The sequence below is a fragment of the Rosa rugosa genome, chromosome 2, assembly GCF_958449725.1.
Source record: "Rosa rugosa chromosome 2, drRosRugo1.1, whole genome shotgun sequence".
NCBI lineage: Eukaryota > Viridiplantae > Streptophyta > Magnoliopsida > Rosales > Rosaceae > Rosa > Rosa rugosa.
This window is the reverse complement of record NC_084821.1, coordinates 66,763,977-66,784,795: the sequence shown is the minus strand read 5'-3', so window position 1 is coordinate 66,784,795 and position 20,819 is coordinate 66,763,977. Positions and strand designations below refer to the sequence as shown.

Below are 20,819 nucleotides of genomic sequence, written 5' to 3'. Positions count from 1 at the left end.
ATATCTGTGTGAAAAGAAAAATTAGCTACTAAATTCCGTGTGAAAAAAATAGAATAGAGACAGAATTCCGTGTAAACAATAATAAACATGACAGTTATATATTACCGAGATAAATACACACGGATATCAGTGGTAAATATATGTATCTCACACGGATTTTCGTGGTAAATTTTTTCCCGCTCACTTTTTTGGAACAAATTCAATTTCCCTCCCTTAGTAGTACTACACACGGATTTCCGTGGATTACTGAGGTACATACACACGAATATCAGTAGCAAAGGTAAATGTATTTCACACGGATTTCCGTGGAAATTCCCCTTATAACCAGCAAATTGATCCAAATCTGAAGCATACCCATCCATGTCCTTCTCCCCCACCCCTAAAGCGTATCGATGTCCTTCTCCCCCAAATCGATTCAGCCTTATCAGAGGTCTGGAAGCGGTCGTAGGCAACAACAATTTGATATCTCCCCCAATTTTTATATTCTCAGACTCAGACTCAGGAATAGTGGAGGCCACTTGAAAAAGAAAATGGAGTTTGATGCGCCTGACTGTAATAAGTCAACTCTTACTTCCTGCACTGGTTTCCTGAAATGAGAGAGCTGCGAAAGATGATGCTTCTCGAATCTGTTCTTCTTCTGCTTCCGCTTCTTCTATGCCTCCACTTCCGTCTCGCCGTCTCCGAAATCTTCTTCGAAGAGCGATTTGAAGGTAAGCGAGTTTCGCAAGTCAAAATAGTAAACGCCTTTCTCCGTCTACAATCTTGTGCCATTTCAGATCGCTCTTGATAGTTATAGATTGCTTAGATTTGGTTCTTGCTTTGCTTAGTTTAGTTGTTAAAGTAGTGATTTAGAGTTTGTGATTGTTCTTTAACTGTGTTGCTTCGTGTGATCGTTCGGATTTAACAAGCTCTGTGATACACCTTCGTTTGATTTCCGGAAAATGGAATGTTAGTAAACATCATATGTTGTATGCATGTATGAACCTACAATATGCGCTTGTATAGTAAGAAATTGTTAACTTTGAGTAGGTAACTAAGTTAAGCGAGAAACTTAATTTTATGTGTGTAAGTATGGATTATCTTTTTTGCGGAGTTTGTGATGAGTTGTAATTGGTAATTGATTGTTTGTTGTGGAAAAAGATGGGTGGAAGAGCCGGTGGGTGTTGTCGGACTGGAAAAGGGCCGAAGGAAAAGCAGGAACGTTTAAGTACACTGCAGGGAAATGGTCTGGAGATCCTGATGATAAAGGTATGCTAAGGACATGCGTGCTTGTCAGCTTTTTTTTTTCAAATATGTATAACTGATTTTTTGCTTTTGATGATTGACGATACTGTGTAAATGATTATTTATGTGTTTATGTATGATTTGTTGATTGATTTCGTTACTCAATTAAACTTGATTTGTTGTTTGAGTTGATCTATTGATTAGTATGACTTGCAATACTGTCTAATGTCCCAAGGATCATCTTTGTATAATTGATTTGTTGTTGAACTTACATTGGCGATTGTCAATACCATCTTAGTGATTATCTATATGATATGTTGATATGTTGATATATTGATCGATTTAAAGTTGTTACTCTAAGTTTTAGTACTTATCTCATCAGTTGATTTGGTTTAATCTGTTGATCTGATGTGCATGTTATTGACATGAGAACGGTTGCAAAAACTAAGGCATGAGGAAAGCATCCAATGAGATCTGACAGCTTACTCTGGCTCTGAGTCCTTGAGTTGAACCTTGGGTCTTATTTGGCTATTGTTACATTCTCAGACTCAGACACAGGAAAAGTTTCAAAGGTTAGATGATCTACTAGATCTGTCATTCTTTTGAAGAAGAGTTGCTGCATGTGATGGAGAAGGTCAAACAATATAGAGCAAAACGTATGTAACTTTTATTGCTTGTTAATGATCATATAAGGTACTCAAAACAACATTGAAGAACAGAAGGATGAAGACCTGGAGCTACCATTGTTCGACTTGTCAACAATAGAGACTGCTACCAATAAATTTTCAATTAATAATAAACTTGGAGAAGGTGGTTTTGAATCTGTGTACGAGGTAATATGTACTCTGCTAACAGAAGAATCATACAAGTTAAGCATCTATGTTGAGAAAACAACAACTAATCTTAATGCAAATGTGAATAATCTTCAGGGTACACTACTAGATGGAAAAGAAATTGCAGTGAAGCGGCTCTCAAGAAGTTCTGGACAAGGAATGAAAGAGTTCAAAAATGAAGTGATACTGATTGCAAAACTTCAGCACCGCAATCTTGTAAAGCTTCTTCACAAGGTATGTTTTGTTTCTTTCTGGTTTCCATTTACATAATTTTGACAGGTATATTATTTTTGTCACTTGTAGTTACTCGTTATATAGATTGGAATAACTTTTTAACTTCAAATACGGTTCCAAGAAAATGATCTCAAAGTTTATATACATGATGTTTTAATGGTAGTTGACTTTAAACTTTTATTTGGTTCCCAAGTTCACACGTTAATTGTCTTCGATGCAGTTTCATTTGCTCTTACTCTCTTAATGTTGTGAACTATTCTTGGACAAGGGGGAAAATCTTAGTGATATTGCACCTTCAACAACAATGTATTTTGGAAGGCAGCCTTGTTTTTTGTAATCCAAGAATTTACTTTGGTTTGAAATGTATTTTGCTTGGAATGTAAAGAACATCTTGCTATGAATGTAAAGTTTTAATATTTTTGATTGAGTTGTGGATTTGTTCACTTTATTGTAAATATCTGAAGTATATTTATTATAGAGAAATAAAAGTATTATTATGTCACTTTTAGTAGAATTAGCAGAATTATTTTTTTTTAACATGATGTTACTTTTACACACAGAAATCAGTGAGAGTTAGGGTATAGGAATCTCACACGGATATCCGTGTCAATAAGGTTATAGGTTTTGATACAGAAATCAGTGTGAGTTGTATCCCGCACAGTAATCCGTGTGAAATAGAGTTTATACATTTGATACAGAAATCCGTGTGAAATAGAGTTGTTCACACGGATTCCGATCCATTCCGGTAATTTATATTTATGGAATTATAGCGGGGCCCACGTAAGTATTTCACACGGACAACATAATCCGTGTGAGATGAGCATTACCCCCCCTCCAAACCGCACGGTAACACCAATCTGTGCGTGTACTGTGTGTAAAAGCTATCACACACTGAAATCCGTGTGTGAAAGTCTTATTACCCACAGATTAAAATCCGTGGGTAATTGTTGTTTTGCTAGTATGTTACATAGTTGGTGTATATAGTTCGTAGGATTCGGTGGAACTTGTCTTGAAATAGTTCATGTTATAGAGATTCATGTTATAGAGATTCTATTTGGTAAATAGTATTTTCCTTTCCTTTCAGGTAACTGCCTAGGATATTTCAACAATGATCCGATGTGGAGAAAATACCATCATATTTCTTATCAACAATGGAGGCTATACAATCGAAGTAGAGATTCGTGATGGCCCATACAATGTCATTAAGAACTGGGATTACACTGGACTCGTTGATGCAATCCACAATGCCGAAGGCAAATGCTGGACTACCAAGGTTAGCAACTTAGCATATTAGAAACTACTTTCTTATCCTTATATTTAGTCGAAAACGGGGCATAATGATTACTCAATTTGTTTTATTAGCTGCCGAGGCTTGTGAATGTTTTCTTTTCTTGAATTGACAGATGATATTTGTATAAATTCAGGTACGTACAGAGGAGGACTTAACTGAAGCAATTGCGAAAGCAACAGGGGAGCACAAGGATAGTTTATGCTTCATCGAAGTTTTTGTGCACAAAGATGACACTAGCAAAGAGCTTCTGGAATGGGGATCCCGAGTTTCAGCTGCCAACAGCCGACCTCCAAATCCAGTAGCGGACCTGAGCTGAAAGAATCAAAGTTGGAAGATCCGAATTTTGAAGCTGAGAAGAATGTAATGTACAACAAACTAGTAAATAGAAACAAGAGAAATGGAGACGGGGTAGCAGGGTTGGCATCTTGCCATTAAATTCAATTCATCTCCTCTGTTGTGACAGTGGTTTTTCTTCTTGTGTAACAGGTATATTTATAACCCGTCAAAGGCTACCTGTCTTACACTCTTACTTGTCATGTAAGGTAAATAGTATCAAGTTGTAAAGCAAGTAATATCTGGGATAAGATCTAGCTCTTTTATATGTTTGTTCAAAACTTCAAATGTATTCGCCAAGAGCTAAATTTTCCATGTTGTGGTTGCCTCTGTTGGACTCTGTTTCTTCTTCTAATGCTTTTTAAATTTAGTACTGTATTCTTGTTGCAAAAGTATTTTTGTAAGTAATTTGTAATTGGGTTTTTATAATTCATATTCACGGATGCTTTTGTCTCTGGTTTTATCAGACATATTTATAATTAACGTGATACGCACGCACTATTTCATTAATCATTTCTGCAAAAATATATCAGCAACCTTAATGCAGTGCCTTTCACTTTATAACTCCCAAAATTATGAGTAGTAGTTTAGTTCCTTGTGTATTTCAACTACTACCCAAAATTATGTGTCCCTTCTGTCATATTGGTTCCTTCCAATCAGCATATGTGCCTGAATATTATTATTTTTTTTTGGTAAAGATGACAGAAAAAGTTCTGATCAAGCATCACTATGATTAAACTTAGCTGAAATTAAACCTAGATTATTTGAGCTGTCCTAGCTGGATAAGGAAACTTGTAGGGTTGCACACTAGAACCACCAGACTAAACGCCTCCTAATTGTACTTTAATAATGCCACAGCCTCCCATCAAAAGTGGAACAATTTTATACAAGTAGAACTCTTTAAGAGAAAAATCTATTTGGCTCCTTTTAATTTGTTCACTTCCTCTGGTGCTCAACCTTCTAGATAAACGGAACCAGTATCCATGCTTCTCACACAGATTGCTAATCAGTACTTACAATCAATCGAATAAATCTTGTGATCAGTTCCTAGTGAATTTCAATGGCTTTGGAAGGAAACCTTGTGCTTCTCACACAGCTTGCTGTTGCCATATTATCCCTCAGTTTGTTGGGTACTTTGGCAATATCCCAGGCCACATCCCGCTCATCTTATGGAGTCAATTCCACCAACATTGCCCAAACCTTTGAGCAATGGATGGCAAAGTACGGCCGCATTTACCCTAACGGCCAGGAGAAGGGAAAACGTTCTGCCATATTCCGGACCAATTTGGAGTATGTTGAGAGCTTCAACAAACAAGAGAGTAAGACTTACAAGTTAGGCCTGAATCAATTTTCTGATATGACCAATGCAGAATTTTTCCGACATCATACCGGATACAAAAGAATGCCCACCTCCTCAACCTCTTTTAGGTACCAAAACATGTCCGATGATGATGTCCCCAATAGCATTGATTGGAGGAAACAAGGAGCTGTCACCCCTGTAAAGTATCAAGCAGGCTGTGGTAAGCACTGTTAACTGAGAAGAAGGAAAAATTCCCACTCTTTTACTACATGCATTTCCACAGCTTGTTACTAATTAGAGTTTTTTTTTTTTTTGGATCAGATGTTACTAATTAGAGTCAATTATAGGGTTAAATTTATTATTTGCGTGGTTAATTAGTTAATGGCCTACAACTGTTTTACATGTGTCACAATCCTGTGCATTCTTGTATAAATAGCTGAAGCCTCCCTATGCTTCAATCTTAATCATTGTAACAGAAACCTCAAGTTGTTATAACAAATATCAATTTCCTCTTCTCTCTCTGACTTCGTTCTTTCCCTGAGCTCAAGAACCCTAGCTTTCAAGCATCATATCCTTTAATTCTTTCCTAATTGAGCAAGGAAACTTTTTTTCTTTTTTACTTTTGTAATTTCAACATGTGTATATGTAGGTTGTTGTTGGGCTTTCTCAGCGGTGGCAGCTGTGGAAGGGATTACCAAAATAAGAACTGGCCAATTGATCCCGCTATCCGAGCAACAACTTGTGGACTGCAATAGAGATATGTACAACATTGGTTGTGAGGGTGGTAATATGGTAGATGCCTTCCGGTACATCAAAACAAATGGTGGAATCACCAGCGATTCAGCGAAGATAATTACCAATACACTGCTAGGGACGGAGCGTGTTACAGTAAAAAAGAAAAACAGCATGATGCCACAATAACTGGTTTTGAACAAGTGCCTCGAGGGGAAATGCATTTGCTCAAGGCTGTTTCCAAGCAACCAGTCTCGGTTCACATTGATGCCCATGGAAGAGACTTTAAGCACTACTCGAGTGGGGTATTTTCGGGAGATTGTGGAACAAAACTTAACCACGCTGTTGTAGTCATCGGGTATGGAAAAACTGAAGACGGCATTGACTACTGGTTACTGAAAAACTCATGGAGTGAGCAATGGGATGAAAATGGCTACATGAGAATTCTTAGAAATGCTGGTCCCCCGGAAGGTCAGTGCGGCATTGCGATGCGCGCTTCCTATCCAACAACTACAAGTGAAATCCATAACTCCATAAGTGAACGTCATTCGATTTACTCTTGGGTTATTGCCCTTTGTTGGCTCTGTCTCTATTTTCTTTGGTAGGGTGGTTTATTTGTGAGTATTGTAATGTTACAAAAAAAAAAAAAATGTGTTGATTATGATGAAGTGATATAGGAAAACAAAATGTATACAAAACCGATGTTCCACATGTCCCACATGCACATTAGCAAAAGTTCTTAAGTTCAATTCAACTGCTGGGTACTACATGATCTAGGGGAGGATTCAGTGCACCACATGATCTACTAGAATTAGTTTTTTATTTATAAATAAGTAAAATATCCCAAGTCTGACTCGATTCACATAAAAATAGTTTGTTATGTTTCTATGCATTTAATGAAAAAAGAGAAAGTGTAGGGTTACTCTTTTTTCTTCAGCCAATAAAGAAAACATACAATAAGCAAAGGATTTTATTCACAATTACTACATTGTTGTAGCCGAGGCATTTGATTACCACATTTACCTCCCTATATATCTAGGACTAAAGAAAGTGCAAAACTTTAACCAGGAAGTAAATTTTGCTGTTACCGGAGCCACTGCAATTGATCCTGAATTCTTCAACCAAAGGAAAACGGGATCAATTCTGTTGACAAACCACTCCTTGAGCACTCAGCTTTGTTGGTTTAAGAAGCTCAAGCCCTAACTTTGCACCAAACAAGGAATATTAAAAATGACAGCTTATTGTAAAGTAAAAACCCACATGTGAATATGTAATCTACCACTTGATTTCCAGCTTAATTTGTTCAGATGCATAATGCCATAGCTACTTCAAAGGGGCTCTGTTTCTGGTGGGGGAGATAGGTGTAAGCGATTACAACTACGGCTTCTTTGTTGGTGGGAGCATTATTCCTCACTGTATGTAAACTGTTTTTACTTTACTTGACTCAAAAAAAATACGCAAAAGTCTCATGTCTTTCTTGGTTTGACCAAACCAATTCTCCAGATCAATTCGGTACTTCAAATCTCTGATTTCTAAAGTCGATTTTCTAATGTGGGACTATGTACTCTCAACATTAATCGCGTTGTGTTGTTGAACTCGATCATGTGATTGCAGGACTTGTTGGGGTAACAATCGAAGCATGCTGTGGAGGCGGAGAACCATACAATTACAACTCATCGCCACAATGTGGCTCTCTAGAGGCAAGTGCTTGTAAAAACCCTGCACAGTTTATCAACTGGGATGGTATGCACTTTACTGAAGCAGCATATAGGTGGACAGCCAAAGTTTTCTTAAAAGGCAAATACAGCAATTAGTTCCTTGTGTATTTCAACAACTACCCAAAATTATGTCTCCCCTTCTGTCTTATTGGTTCCTTCCAATGAGCATATGTGACAGAATATATATATTTTTTTTGGTAAAGATGACAGAAAAAGTTTTGATCAAGCATCACTATGATTAAATTAGATTAACTTAGATGAAATTAAACCTGACTAGATTAGTTGAAAGATGGCTGTCCAAGCTGGATCACAGAAAGTTGTAGGCTTGCTCACTAGGACCACCAGGCTAAACCCCTCCTAATTGTGTCTAAATTTCTTAATAGAATAAATTTCTTGTAAACCCATCCTAGTGATTAGAAATTTAATTAGTATCTTAGTTGTAATGCATCCTGATTATCCGAAATGGAGAGATTTCCCACTCTCATTTGCAGTACTTTCTACACTCCTAGGGGATTGTAAAAATCATAACCCATCTGAATTGCCTTCTTCTTAATTTCTTGTAAACCCATTCTCCCAATGATCTAAAGTGTGAACTTCCTAAGTTAATCTCTTGAAAAGTCCCTAAACACCTTATTATAATAAGCATCTAGAGAACGTCCCGAAATGATATCAAGAGTCTCTACCAAATAAATGTATCAACTAGGCACCAACTAGCATAGAGTGCTTTATTGGCTACTCTATTTTCTTTGACATAACGGAAAGATAACTCGATTCGATTACAAAGTAGCATAATTACCAAAAGCACAACTTTTCTACTATGTTGCCGCCTGAGAATACATCCGACGATATTGCTACTAGGCAGTAATGACCATTTGAAGAAACAAGGAACTTGTTGTTTACCTAGAGCAGATAAGACACTTTCACTGCACACACATGCATATAGCCCGACTAACCCTACATGACAAATGTACGGATCTATTGCTCGCAAAAAACGCAACCTAACTAAACAACATAAAAAAGTAACAACTTGAAATATAAAAACAACTGCGGCATGGCCCAAGAATTGAGCTCAAACCCACTCGCCAGCCCAGATAAGGCCCAATAGCAATATTCAGACCCAAAGAAGACCAAACTAGCAAGGAGACAGTATCCATTCCTCTCGGCACAAATCAACAGCTTCAACCCTACCTCCTTACCTCCAAACCCGCCGCCCCACCGCCGGCGTCAGGCCATCACCACAACCACATTGCCGTCAAATCACCGACAAGTGACACCAACCGTCATGGCCAACATCCCACACCAACCGACAAAAGGTATAAAAACCGATTCAGGAGTCCGAGCACCTTCGTCCACCAGATCTGTCCCATCCAGCCATCCAACCCAAGTACCCAGCCCGGCGTCATTGACGCCACTCCGATCCCGCCCAATCCAACTCTGATCCTAACGCACAGCCACGTCGCAACTGCCTTCTTTAACCGAAAGAGAAGAAACACTACTCCTGACCCTAGCCTCCGGGCTTGAGGCCCTCCCATAACACAAGCCTCCCGTTCGGCTACACACGTCTTGCTAGTAAGGCCAAAGCGGTCACCAATGCCGAGGCGCAGCCTGTCACGCCGCGATTTTTAAACACACTTAAAAATCAATATATAATCTCATAATTATACATGCGTGATGGTTCAGCCCTCAATACAAAATACCTGAAAAACTTTTCCTTTTAAACCAAGTACATACTGATGCCCTGAACCCTCTATGTCAATATAGATTCGCTCCACATAGTCAAATATTACACAAGTTTATGAATTAAGTTGCCACAACAAAATAATAAGTAAATGCTCCTCAGAGCTTACTACAAGCGGAAGTCCTAACAACGGTAAAGTCACAAAATTGGCTTCCTACCGTAAAGATGCAACTATCGAAAACTCAGCTTCAGCCACGATTACCCTGACCTGCAGGATTAACCCCTACACCATCGAATAGTGCACCGAGTTGCCACACAACAAACTCGGTAAGCTTATGAAAGCTCGTATAAGTAACTCAAAACAAAACTCCACACAACTCACACCAAAACGAGGAAAACCTTTCAACTCGAGAAAAAGAAACACATACCATGCTTCCCAAAACAATATTCTTTTCCCAAAAGAAAACAACAAAAGTCACCCTGTGACGAAATCATATTAATTGAAACTTTGACAATTAAATATGCTTTTTCCCAAAGAACACAACAAAAGTTACCCAGTGACAAAATCATATTAATTGAAACTTTGACAATTAAATATGTTTTTTCTCAAAGAACATAACAAAAGTCACCCAGTGACAAAATCATATTAATTAAAACTCTGACAATTAAATATGACCACAAGTCCCACCTGGACATTTAAAAGAAAGAATCCCCGAAACTCCCTTTTTAAAACACGTACTCATGAGCATCAAGTAGCTCTCCGCTACTCCCCATGATGTACAATGGCAACATACTATAGCTCTAACTGATCGCATCCACTCACCCGGCCAAAGGTGTGAAGTCCCGATATATATGCCTGAGGTCACTCCCAGCAACTCCTAATCCTCATACCTCCCCGGTCATCAGATCAAAACATTTAAAAGCGGTCACTCAAGACCAAATGTTACTCAACTCTCAAAAGAAGATGTCACCCTGTGACCTCCGATCATCAGACCTCCCCAGTTGCCAGATCAAAACATTAAGCAAGTCGCTCTGGACCCAAAATGTTAAACCAAATCAAAAGGAGATGTCCCCCCGTGACCTTCGAATCCTCAGACCCTCGGTCATCAGATTCAAAACATTAAGCAAATCACACTGGACCCAAAATGTTAAATCAACTCAAAAAGAAAAATCACAACTCGTGACTCTCAGATCTTCAGACCCCCGGTCGTCTGATCAAAACATTTCAAATCTCGTTAAAGCAACTCACACCAAACCTTGATACTTTTCAAACAATAGAAATTCTCAATTCCTAAAACATTGTTTCCTGAAAAGTCAAGCCTCAAAACAATAGAATGAAACCCCGTCATACATACTGTTTAAATCACCCATCAACCTATAAGAATATATATATACGTAGTCATTCACTCAGGAATGCTACTCATATCAACTATAGTTTGCAGTTAAATAAATAACTTACAAAACGATAAGGTAACTTCGTTCGTAAATGAACATTGTGAGATTACTCACCTTTGAATCCTGCTGCATCTTCTATGCAGAACAAAGTAGCACAACCACAAAATATCCGTCCAAGAATACTTCGTCAAGTACCTAATCACATACAGTCTCAACTTTGTACACAAATCACAAGCGATTAAAGTCTGAAACCCCCGTTTTGAACTAAAATTTCCAAAAGTAACGCCAATAGAGGTGAAACCTCATCCGAGACCACCCAAAGTCTCCAGAACACTTCTACGATCGATATATCAAAACCACAGGTCGATCGGACAATCGAATCCACATGGATCGAAAACCGAACGGTTCGAAATCACAACAACCCTAACATGCTCATACGATCTCCAAAAATTACGTATTATATATCGAAATGCTCATATCTACGAATATATGATAAATAACACAAGAAGCTGCTCCTTACATGGTTGGAACGCCGTCACAGCGCCGCCATAGGCGGTAGATTAACCACCACAACCACAACCACCACCGCCCAAAACTTAAAACTACATCAATCCAACCGTCTAAAATGTCAAGAATACCAAGTAGAGCAACTTTAATACCTGAGGTTCAAGCCAACTCAGCCTAGATCGCTGTCCGAAGTCCAATATTTACTGTTCACTGTGAGTTGCAACTCTACAACGAGAATCGAGCAAAACCACCACCAGGGATCGACAGGGGAGGCTACTGCGAACTCAAAAAGGTTGGTTTCACCTTTCGCCGTCGCCAGAGGTGAGACTTCCGGTGGGGTCCGATCGATCCTAACTTCACCGCCTTGCAGCGCCGTCATGAGTGTGAATCGTCGCAAGAGGCCACCACAGAGAGGACCGGAAGGAAGTGGCGAAACGATCTGTGTTGGTGCCGTCGTCGGAGATTGCCGAAAAAAGAAGCGTTGGCCGGGTCTGGGTCGGGTCGGTCGCGTTTTAGGAGAGAGAACAGAGGTTTCTGTCTTTCCGAAAATGGAAGGTTTCCAAAAATATCAGATTATGAATTTCCAAAATAGTCACTTCTATTTATAGTAATTTCTAAAAATGGCATAAACTTCCGCTGACCATAACTTCTTCATAAGAACTCCGATTTAAGCGTGTCATATGTCCACGAACTCGTATCGACGCGCTATACGACTTTCGTGATTGAAGTTTTAGGAGAAACCCAACGTATAAAAAGTCAACTTTCGCGCCCCCTCCCCCCACTAAATGACGCTTCTTGAATAATTATTCGTCCGAATATAATTCCACTTCATCCACAAACCACGAAATCGTACCAACAACCACTGAATTAATTCTAAAAAATCCTCAGAGCTAGAAAAATATAATAACGAATTTCTTGGGTATTACACATCCGGACTTGAACAAAATCAAGCAATTGCGTTTTCTAGGTTTGCATCGCGTGGAGCGCGTTCTTTTGTCTTGATTGGGAAGTTTTCTAAGAAAAAAGATTTGAGAAGATTGTTCATTTGAACAAAGAAATATATAGAAATGCATTGGTCAATTAATTCGAGTAAAAGTAAATTGTGAGAAAAGTCAAAAATTAATAAAAGGTAAACATTAATTAGAAAATTCAAAAATTAAAGTGAATACATAAAAATAAAAATAGAAAGTAATCATAATAAAATTAGTAATGACATAAATTCTGATAGTATATAAACCCTAGACTGCATCACCACCTCGATCTCATCTCCCTAAGCATTGAGTCGATCGATCTATTCCAACAAAACTAAAGCCAGTCAACTAAAACAAAAAGAGATCAGGATGATGCGTACTCAGTGCCTCTTCCTTGCACTTCTTGCTCTCCTCCTTCCTCTGGTCGCAGCTGCCGGAGATCCATTTGAAGACCAAATTGCAGGTGGTTGGGAACCCATCAAGAATATCGGTGACCCGCATGTGCAAGATATAGCAAAGTGGGCGGTCACCGAGTACAACCAGCAATCCCACAAGGCGTTATTTTTCCTGAGGGTGGTTCAAGGCCAGGAACAAGTCGTAGCTGGAACAAATTATAAGCTTGTCATTAGTGTCAAGGATGGATCCTCTACTGTGAATTATGAGGGCTTCGTCTTTGAGAACTTACAAGAGACATCTAGAAAATTGGTCTCCTTTACTAGAAAATAATATTTGAGATATGGATCGTAGGATCTCAATTTGTACTTCCGTTCTATCAGTTTTTGTTATAATAAAGAAATGAAGAAGATATCAGTAATAGATGTTGCATATTGATAGTCAAAAATCACCTAATTATTATTAGGGTTAAATACTGATTACTACCATGTAGTTTGGATCCAAAATCAATTCAGTCATTGGACTTCCAATTTAATCAAAAACACTCCTGCACTATTATTGATTTATTTCTCATATAATAGGTCATTCCGTCCGTAAAATGGAGTCGTTAAACTGCTGACGTGGCATGCCAGCTCAGCTCTAATGGGCCCATATTGTTGAGAAAATTCCAAAATTAACCATAGCTCTCTTCTAACCCAGAGAAGCATGAGATTTTGTAGTTTTCAAGGATGAAGGATCAGACCTGAGCAACAACAGCAAATGGAGTAAAAGCAAGCAGAAGCAGAATAAACAAAATTGGGAAATTCGAGTCCAGAATCATTACACATATCCCATATTTTCTTCCAAGAATAAAAAATCCAAAAAATTGAATCGGACTGCTGAAATTGAGAAAGTGAAAAAGATCGGAGAGAAAGGAAATTGAGAAACCTGAAGAAAAATCGAGCAGCGACGCGAAGTGACTGGTGGGCAAGGGAAAAGTGAAGACTCGACGTGAAGTTTGTCTTCTCTCCCTATTCCATCATTTATTTATTTAATTTAATTAGACCCAAAACACTCTAATCATTTCACGTATTTCTGGATTTTCAGACACATCAAAATAAAACACATGCATATTACAGAGAGAGAGGGGAAGGGATCTATAAGTCTAAGAGAGTGGCCTTGGAAGTTTGAAACTTCTGCAATGAAGTTGGCGAAGAGGCACATGGAATGGGTAGCCCAAGAGTTGCAGATTGCTTTAATATCATAGATAATAGAAATGATATTCAATTAGACTATAAGACTTGTTCTTTAGGTCCAGGTCAATCTCATCTAAATAGTTAAATTAGGTGCAGATACATTCGAAACAGATCGTCGTCCGCAACAATAGCCTGAGTTCTTGATCGCCCCCCTGACTCCATCATTACTTCAATATTTTACAGTTACTGGAAATTCAGAAAAGCTCTGAATTGGGTATGATAAGAATGAAAGAAAGCTTTGGAATTTTGAATTTGCTTCGAGAAGAGGTACTTCCAAGCAAAATGAGATCTTTCCTATTTGGTTAGCGGAGGTTCTTCATATTAGCGGTTGTTTAGGGGGAGAGGTCGCATCATTGGGATTTTGAGTGTAATTTGGGTTAGAACTCCTTTGGAATTTTCCTTCCAATATGGCCCCATCAGAGCTGAGTTGTGTTAGTGGTTTAACGGCTCCATTTCACGGATGCATGACGAAATGACCTATTAGATTAGAAATAATAGTGCATGGGTGTTTTTGATTAAATTAAAAGTCCTGAGACTAAATTGATTTTGGACCCAAACCACAAGATAATAACCAGTATTTAGCCCTTATTATTAATTTTCTGGAATTGAATTTTTTGTCTCTGATTTTCTTCTTGTTTTTGAGTTATTTTCAAGACATGAAGTTGTTCTTCATCCTGCTAGCCTCCTACCTAACTTTGTACATAGTTTTACCAAGTGTTCAATCCTACAAAGCGACAATTAGTTTTTTTTTTTTTGGCAAACAACAAGAACTGATATATTAAAGGGAAACTGTTACACAAGAAGGACAACTAAGGCCCCGTTTGCGATTGCTTCGCTTTTAAAAAAAATCAGTTTTTGTTTAAAATTTTAGATTTTATTGTGTTTGGTAAATAAATAAAAAGCAGCTTTAATTGAAAGTTATAGGTCATTGGCAACAGATTTTAGAAGCAGCCTAGATGTTGCTTTTAGAAGCTACGTACGTACTGTGGATCAAAACACACTCTGCAGTTGTTTTATGTACTGACAGCACTTTTAAAAATATTATTTACCAAACACGAAACTGTTTTAATTCACAGCTGATTATTCTCACAACATAGCAGCAGCAGTTTTTTTTTTAAAGTCACAACAATCCCAAACTAACCTTAAGCCTTCCTGAAAGAAACATAAGTAGACAACATAGGCCCAAACGACAAAAAGAAAGAAACAAACATAGTGGGCCTAAACCAGGCAAGCTCACAATCTTGGTTAGCCAACATAGTTGCCATCAACGAAGAAGAACCAGCAACGCCGCCGCCCTATAGAACAGAGCCACCAGTAGCAACATCCAGCTAGATGGAGAGATCGTTGAGGGGATCAATGGTGATTTTGAAGTACCCATCTACCAAATTTCCAAAAACAAAAAGTCATAACCACAGAACTCAAACCATCTCCAACAAGAAGACCTTTATCTGCCAATAAATCAACCAGATAGCCTAGTTGAAATTAAAGAGAGATAGGTGAGATCCAACAAGGGATCGAAGGGACAGGCACCCAAAGGGTGTTCAATCCCTTGTAGCATTACCAGGTGCACTAACGGGAAAACCTCGTTTTGAAACGAGCTCCGAGGAGCATATTTACAAACCATGGCAAAAGAAATAGGATAAGCATCACCGGAGATAGCGATGCACATGTATAACAACGGGTTTGAGAGGGAACAAGGTAGATATGGAAAAGATTGGGTCAGGAACAAGAGAAACAAACTAAGAAAACCAATAGAAAGGGAAAAACAAAGGAGACACAACGGAAGGGAAAAAGCAGAGAAAGGCAAAGAGAGGTACATAGCCTCAGATCGGAGAGAAACTCCGGGCAAAGGTTCCCATGGTGTGCGGGGTTGTGCGCCACCGACTCTCAAGTGGGTGTTTTTTTTTTTTTTTTTGCAATCCCCTAATCTAACATTGTGAATTACATTGGTGACTCCATTAGCGACACTTAACTTTGGTGACTCCATTAGCGACACTGGAAATACTATCTTACCGGTGCTATTAAAGATCCGATCATCAGAAAGCTCCCTTATGAAGAAAGGATTGGTTGGGGTTGGAGCTCTGGTCAGAGTGAAGATGGTACAATTAAATGTGTTTTGTAGTTCTATTATGAATAATCTGTCAGCAATTACATGGTTTGAAATTTTGTTTGAAAGAAGACTTTAGAAGGGTTGAAGTGGAGAGTGATGCTAGTAATATAATTCTAGCTCTCAATAGCCAATTGCAACCGACCTCAGTATGGAAGACCCTATATTTGATGAAATCAAAGACTTGATGGTGAGTTTTGAAGCTATTAATTGGAGGAAAATTCCTCGAACTTGCAATCGAGCTGCTCGTGTTGCGGCTCAAGAGGCATTGAAGGAGAAAAATAATGGATTTTGGAAGGAAGCTGGCCCTCCGTGGTTGGAAACAGTTGTAATGAATGATATGTCTTGTTGATGTAAGTGGTGTACTCTTTTTACTTAACAGTTCATGTGCAAGGTTTTTAACGATGCCATAGTTTGTCAATTTGATTATGAATGAAGTTGTCGTTTGAACAAAAAAAAAAAATATAGAAAATTTAAAGACAAAAGTTACATATAGATCTAAATAGTAAACTAGGAGGTCCGAATGGACTCTCTAATAATTTTTTTTGGTAGGAGAAGAATGTTTATTTGAACAACATAGAAATGCATTATTCAATTAATTCAAGTAATTTTTTTTTTTTTTATTTATCAAAAGGATACTTCATTCATGATGAACTGAATTCAATGATTTTAGGATCAAACACTTCATACTATGAGCATTTGACCCAACTAGACTTCACACTGGAAATCCATACTGACAGACTGATGAAGCCTTGCTGACCCCGACTCTAAACAAAGTAAAGGTTGACTAAGTTTCAAAGCCTCTTTTGCTAAACAATGGGCAACTTTATTACCGTCCCGTCTCACAAAATAGCTACTACAACTAGGAAAATACTGAATTAAAGACTTGACTTCATCAATTATGTGGCCTTCCAAACTTAAGTCTTCATAACTCTCATGTAAAGTGTTAATTACTGAAAGAGCATAACTTTTTTTTTATTTGGCAATCACACTGTGTCCTCAAAGGCTTCCTAGGCCCAGAGACTAATCCGTGCTCGGGGGATCTTGTTAGAACGCTTCCTCCCCCCTGGCCACCAAGAATATATTGGGATTTAACTCCAATAAACGTCGGCGGGATTCGAACCCGGGTGTGGGGGTTCCACACCTGGAGGCTCTTACCAACTCGACCACCTGTGGTGGTTGGAGAATATTCAAAAATTAATACAAGGTAGAAAATTCAAAGTTTAAATTGAATAATAAAAATAAAAATAGAAAGTAATAATAATAAAATTAGTAATGACATAAATTCTGGTAATTATAAACCCTGGCCTAGACACTTCTCATAAAAAAAATCTATGATATTGTTTTGAAAAACATAAGCGCCGCAGAGAGAGAAAACAGAGAGAAACCAGTTCCCCTCCCCCTCCACTCTTGCCCAGATCTTGATCCCTCCGGATCTAGATCGAAGGCTTGAGGGTTGGGGGCGGCCTCCTCGTTTAGGCTTTGTCCAGTTTCCTTGTTTCTTTACTTGTTGGAGAGTGGGTCTTCTCGGAATAAGCTCAATCGGAGTGGAGATTTTGTGGTGATGGGTTCGATGTCCAATTCGTTTGCAGGAGAGGTAGGGTGGAGGCGGCAGTTTGTTGGCCAGTGGGCTGGGATGGTGTTACTGCGGCGTCTTCTTGGGGAGGATTCGAGTTCGGCGGCGCGAGCAGTGGTTGGTGGTTGGATCCATCCGGATCTCGTCGCAAATCCGGCGAGGATTGGGTGGATCTTGGTGTTGGATAGAGCAGCAAGCGGCGACGGGAGTTCCAGATCTGGCGGCAGCGGCGTCTGTGCGACCGAGGGCGGGGTTCGACAATGACGGCGGCGCGGTGACTTTGAGGGTGAGGTGGTGGTGGCGGGGATTTCTGTGCAAACGGCGTTTTGGGTTGGGTCCAAGGCCTCAAACCTCTTGGCCTTAGGGCTGCACACGGATTGGGTTGGATCGGTTTTTATTCCAAACCGTCTCTATGCCAAAGTGAGCGGTTTAGGCATTTTGGAAAACTGGTCATCAAAAAAAAAAAGCTCAATCCGACCCAATCCAATCCAATTAAAGATGGTTTGGTTTGGTCGGTTAGGCGGTTTTCACCTATATAATATTAACATGCTATTTATGAAAAAATTCGTAGTAAAAATTCAATCTCAAGAATTGAAATTATGTTAAACTATCTAAATTTAAAATTCAATAATTAAAATGCAAAACATATAGTTCAAAATTAAAACGTAAATTAGATTCAAAGTAATTCACTTATTTAACGACTTAGTCATCAATACTAGCTTAATATGATAATATTAAAGGTCAAAGAATGAGAGATTGAGAGATCATATATGTGATATGAAAGGATAAAAAAATTTGTAGCGATTATATACTAAGGTTTTAGGCCTTTGAGCCTTGAATTCAATATGATAGTATATCATTTGAGAATAAAGTTATAACTGGAGATTTAGAACTTACTTAGAACAAACCGGACAAATGAATATATATTTATTATGTGTGTATATATAAAAAAAAACCTTTTCTCTTATGTTTCAAACATACTGGTCGGTTCGGGTTCCGCGGTTTAAGTACAAGAGAAACCAAACCAACCCATTTCATAAATGGTTTGGTTCGGTATTGAACCAATTTTCAATTTTTAAAGTTAAAAAACCTTAACCAAACCATATTTATCGGTCAGTTTTGGCCGGTTTGGTCGGTTTGTACCATGTTTTGCACACCCCTACTTGGCCTTACTCCGATTTTATTGCTTGTTTGGTTGTTTCTTTTCTGTTGTTGCTTTGTCGGAAATAAGCTCCAACCGTGTTCTGGTTGGAGGCAGTGGCCTGTGTGCCAGTCATTGCACCTTGTGTGCCTGTTTTGCTCTAGGTAGGCAGCGAGTTCCTTGCACTTGCAAATGGTCGCTGCCTCCTAGTAGCAGTGTGAAACTAAGTGTCACTGGAGGTTGTTTCCAGTGGCATCATGATGGGAAAGCTGTGCGTATGGTAGTTATGCTTTGCTGCAGTCGGGTTGCAGATCAAGTTATCTTTCCGTTGTGTCACCGTTGCGTTAATGCAGTTAAAGCAAATAGAGTCGCCAGTAGAGCGCTCCTTGCTAGTTGGTGCTTTGTTGAGTACAAGCATTTAGTAGAGACTCATGATAGTATTTCAGGATGTTCTACTTATTGTAATCAGGGGTTTAGGCTCATTGTCCCCCCCCCCCCTTGTATTCGACAGTTTCTTTAATCAAGGCTATCAAGGCTTGAGGGCTGCTGCACCGCCCTTTTCTAAAAAAAAAAAAAAAAACCCTGGCCTAGACTGCATCACCACTGACCTCATTTCCCGAAGCACCCAATCAATCTATTCCAACAAAACTAAAACCAGTCGAAAGAAACTTGAAAAAGGAGATCAAGATGATGCGTACTCAGTGCATCTTCCTTGCGCTTTTTGCTCTCCTACTTCCTTTGGTCGCAGCTGCCGGACTCCGGAGATCCATCTGAAGACCAAATTGCAGGTGGCTGGGAGCCCATCAAGAATATCGGTGACCCGCATGTGCAGGAGATCGCGAAGTGGGCGGTCACAGAGTAGAACCAGCAATCCCACAAGGCGTTATTTTTCCTGAGGGTGGTTCAGGGCCAGCAACAAGTCGTAGCTGGAATGAATTATAAGCTTGTCATTAGTGTCAAGGATGGATCCTCCACTGTGAATTATGAGGGCTTTGTCTATGACATACCATGGGAGAAATCTAGAAAATTGGTCTCCTTTACTAAAAAGTAATATTTGGGGTATGGATCGTAGGATCTCAATTTGTACTTCAGTCCTATTAGTTTTTATTATAATAAAGAAATGAAAAGGATATCGGTAATAATAGAAGTTGCATATATATATATATATATATTTTTTTAGAGAAAAGAGGAGTTTTAAATACACACCCTTATTTTCTTAATACACACCTCATACTCAATACACCACCTATTTAATTTTTTATTCTAATATTAGACTAAATACACAACCCAAATGACCTAAAATACCCTTAATCTCTAAAACCATGAAATATCATATTATTTGACTATATTAAGATTATTATTTAATATGATTATTATATATTACTATATTGAGATTTCATAATTTTCTTTTACATATTTTCTTCTATTTTTTGCTGGATATTTTGGCCTATCCCAACTCCATTACGACATCAATTAATTGAAATTTGAAAATGTAAAATTTCGAACGTTTGCAAATCCTTCAAAATTTAAACTTTCAATATAGTCTGCAAAATTTACACTTTCATGCACTACATGTTCAATATGTTACGCAAGATGAAAACTAAAAACTGATAGGAAAAAAAAAACCAAATGCTTTGCTTTCTTACTCTACTCACTCTCACAACTTACTGGTTACCACCTCCAAAATAACGGTGGATCTCAATGAGATAGCTCTCGAGATCACATTGAATTGTATTCAATACAAGATGAAGAATACATATCTCAACTGAAGATTGTTGAACGAGGACGAGGTCTTCAAATTCATGTTCATAGTCGAAATTTAGGTGATGAAGTGTGGAGAAGAAAGATGTATTGCAACGTATAGGGTTTAGAAAAAGAGACATAGAAATGCGCGATTCAATTTTTTTTTTCTTCTAATACATAGATGTCTATTTTGGTCATTTAACCTACTTATAAAATCTAATTTGAAATATAAAATAATAGAGATGTGTATTAAATAGTTAGGGGTGTATATTTAAAATTTCTCGAGAGAAAAAAGAACATTCATTCAATCATCAAAACCATACATTTGGGGGGGACATAGACCAAAACCCCACGAGAAGACAGTTACAGGTACCATGAGCCGATAGGGGCTCAACTATAACCACAATA

The 20,819-nt window shown here is 38.5% G+C and overlaps 3 protein-coding genes and 1 pseudogene across 4 annotated transcripts; all 4 read left to right on the top strand.

Annotated features, from left to right (window-relative positions):
- Window positions 1–318: 318 nt before the first annotated feature.
- Window positions 319–2,785, top strand: LOC133733911 (G-type lectin S-receptor-like serine/threonine-protein kinase RKS1). Of its 2 annotated transcripts, XR_009857972.1 has the most exons (6): window positions 319–710; window positions 1,141–1,248; window positions 1,655–1,796; window positions 1,918–2,057; window positions 2,154–2,291; window positions 2,512–2,785. XR_009857972.1 is itself a non-coding variant. In XM_062161558.1 (5 exons), exons 1-5 carry the CDS (start codon window positions 593–595, stop codon window positions 2,533–2,535), a joined length of 528 nt encoding a protein of 175 aa, XP_062017542.1. In that variant the 5' UTR covers window positions 320–592; the 3' UTR covers window positions 2,536–2,782. The 2 variants fall into 2 exon arrangements, 1 of the variants encoding a protein (XP_062017542.1); XM_062161558.1 differs by lacking the exon at window positions 1,655–1,796 and having other exon boundaries at window positions 320–710; window positions 2,512–2,782.
- A 590-nt stretch (window positions 2,786–3,375) lies between these two features.
- LOC133733912 (pyruvate decarboxylase 2-like) lies at window positions 3,376–3,930 on the top strand. The gene is made up of 2 exons (XM_062161559.1): window positions 3,376–3,564; window positions 3,716–3,930. Exons 1-2 carry the CDS (start codon window positions 3,400–3,402, stop codon window positions 3,896–3,898), a joined length of 348 nt encoding a protein of 115 aa, XP_062017543.1. The 5' UTR covers window positions 3,376–3,399; the 3' UTR covers window positions 3,899–3,930.
- Window positions 3,931–4,975: 1,045 nt separating this feature from the next.
- LOC133731341 (ervatamin-B-like) lies at window positions 4,976–7,761 on the top strand (annotated as a pseudogene).
- A 4,827-nt stretch (window positions 7,762–12,588) lies between these two features.
- On the top strand, window positions 12,589–12,942 carry LOC133731340 (cysteine proteinase inhibitor 1-like). Its single transcript, XM_062158735.1, has one exon. It carries the CDS (start codon window positions 12,589–12,591, stop codon window positions 12,940–12,942), a length of 354 nt encoding a protein of 117 aa, XP_062014719.1.
- Window positions 12,943–20,819: the final 7,877 nt, after the last annotated feature.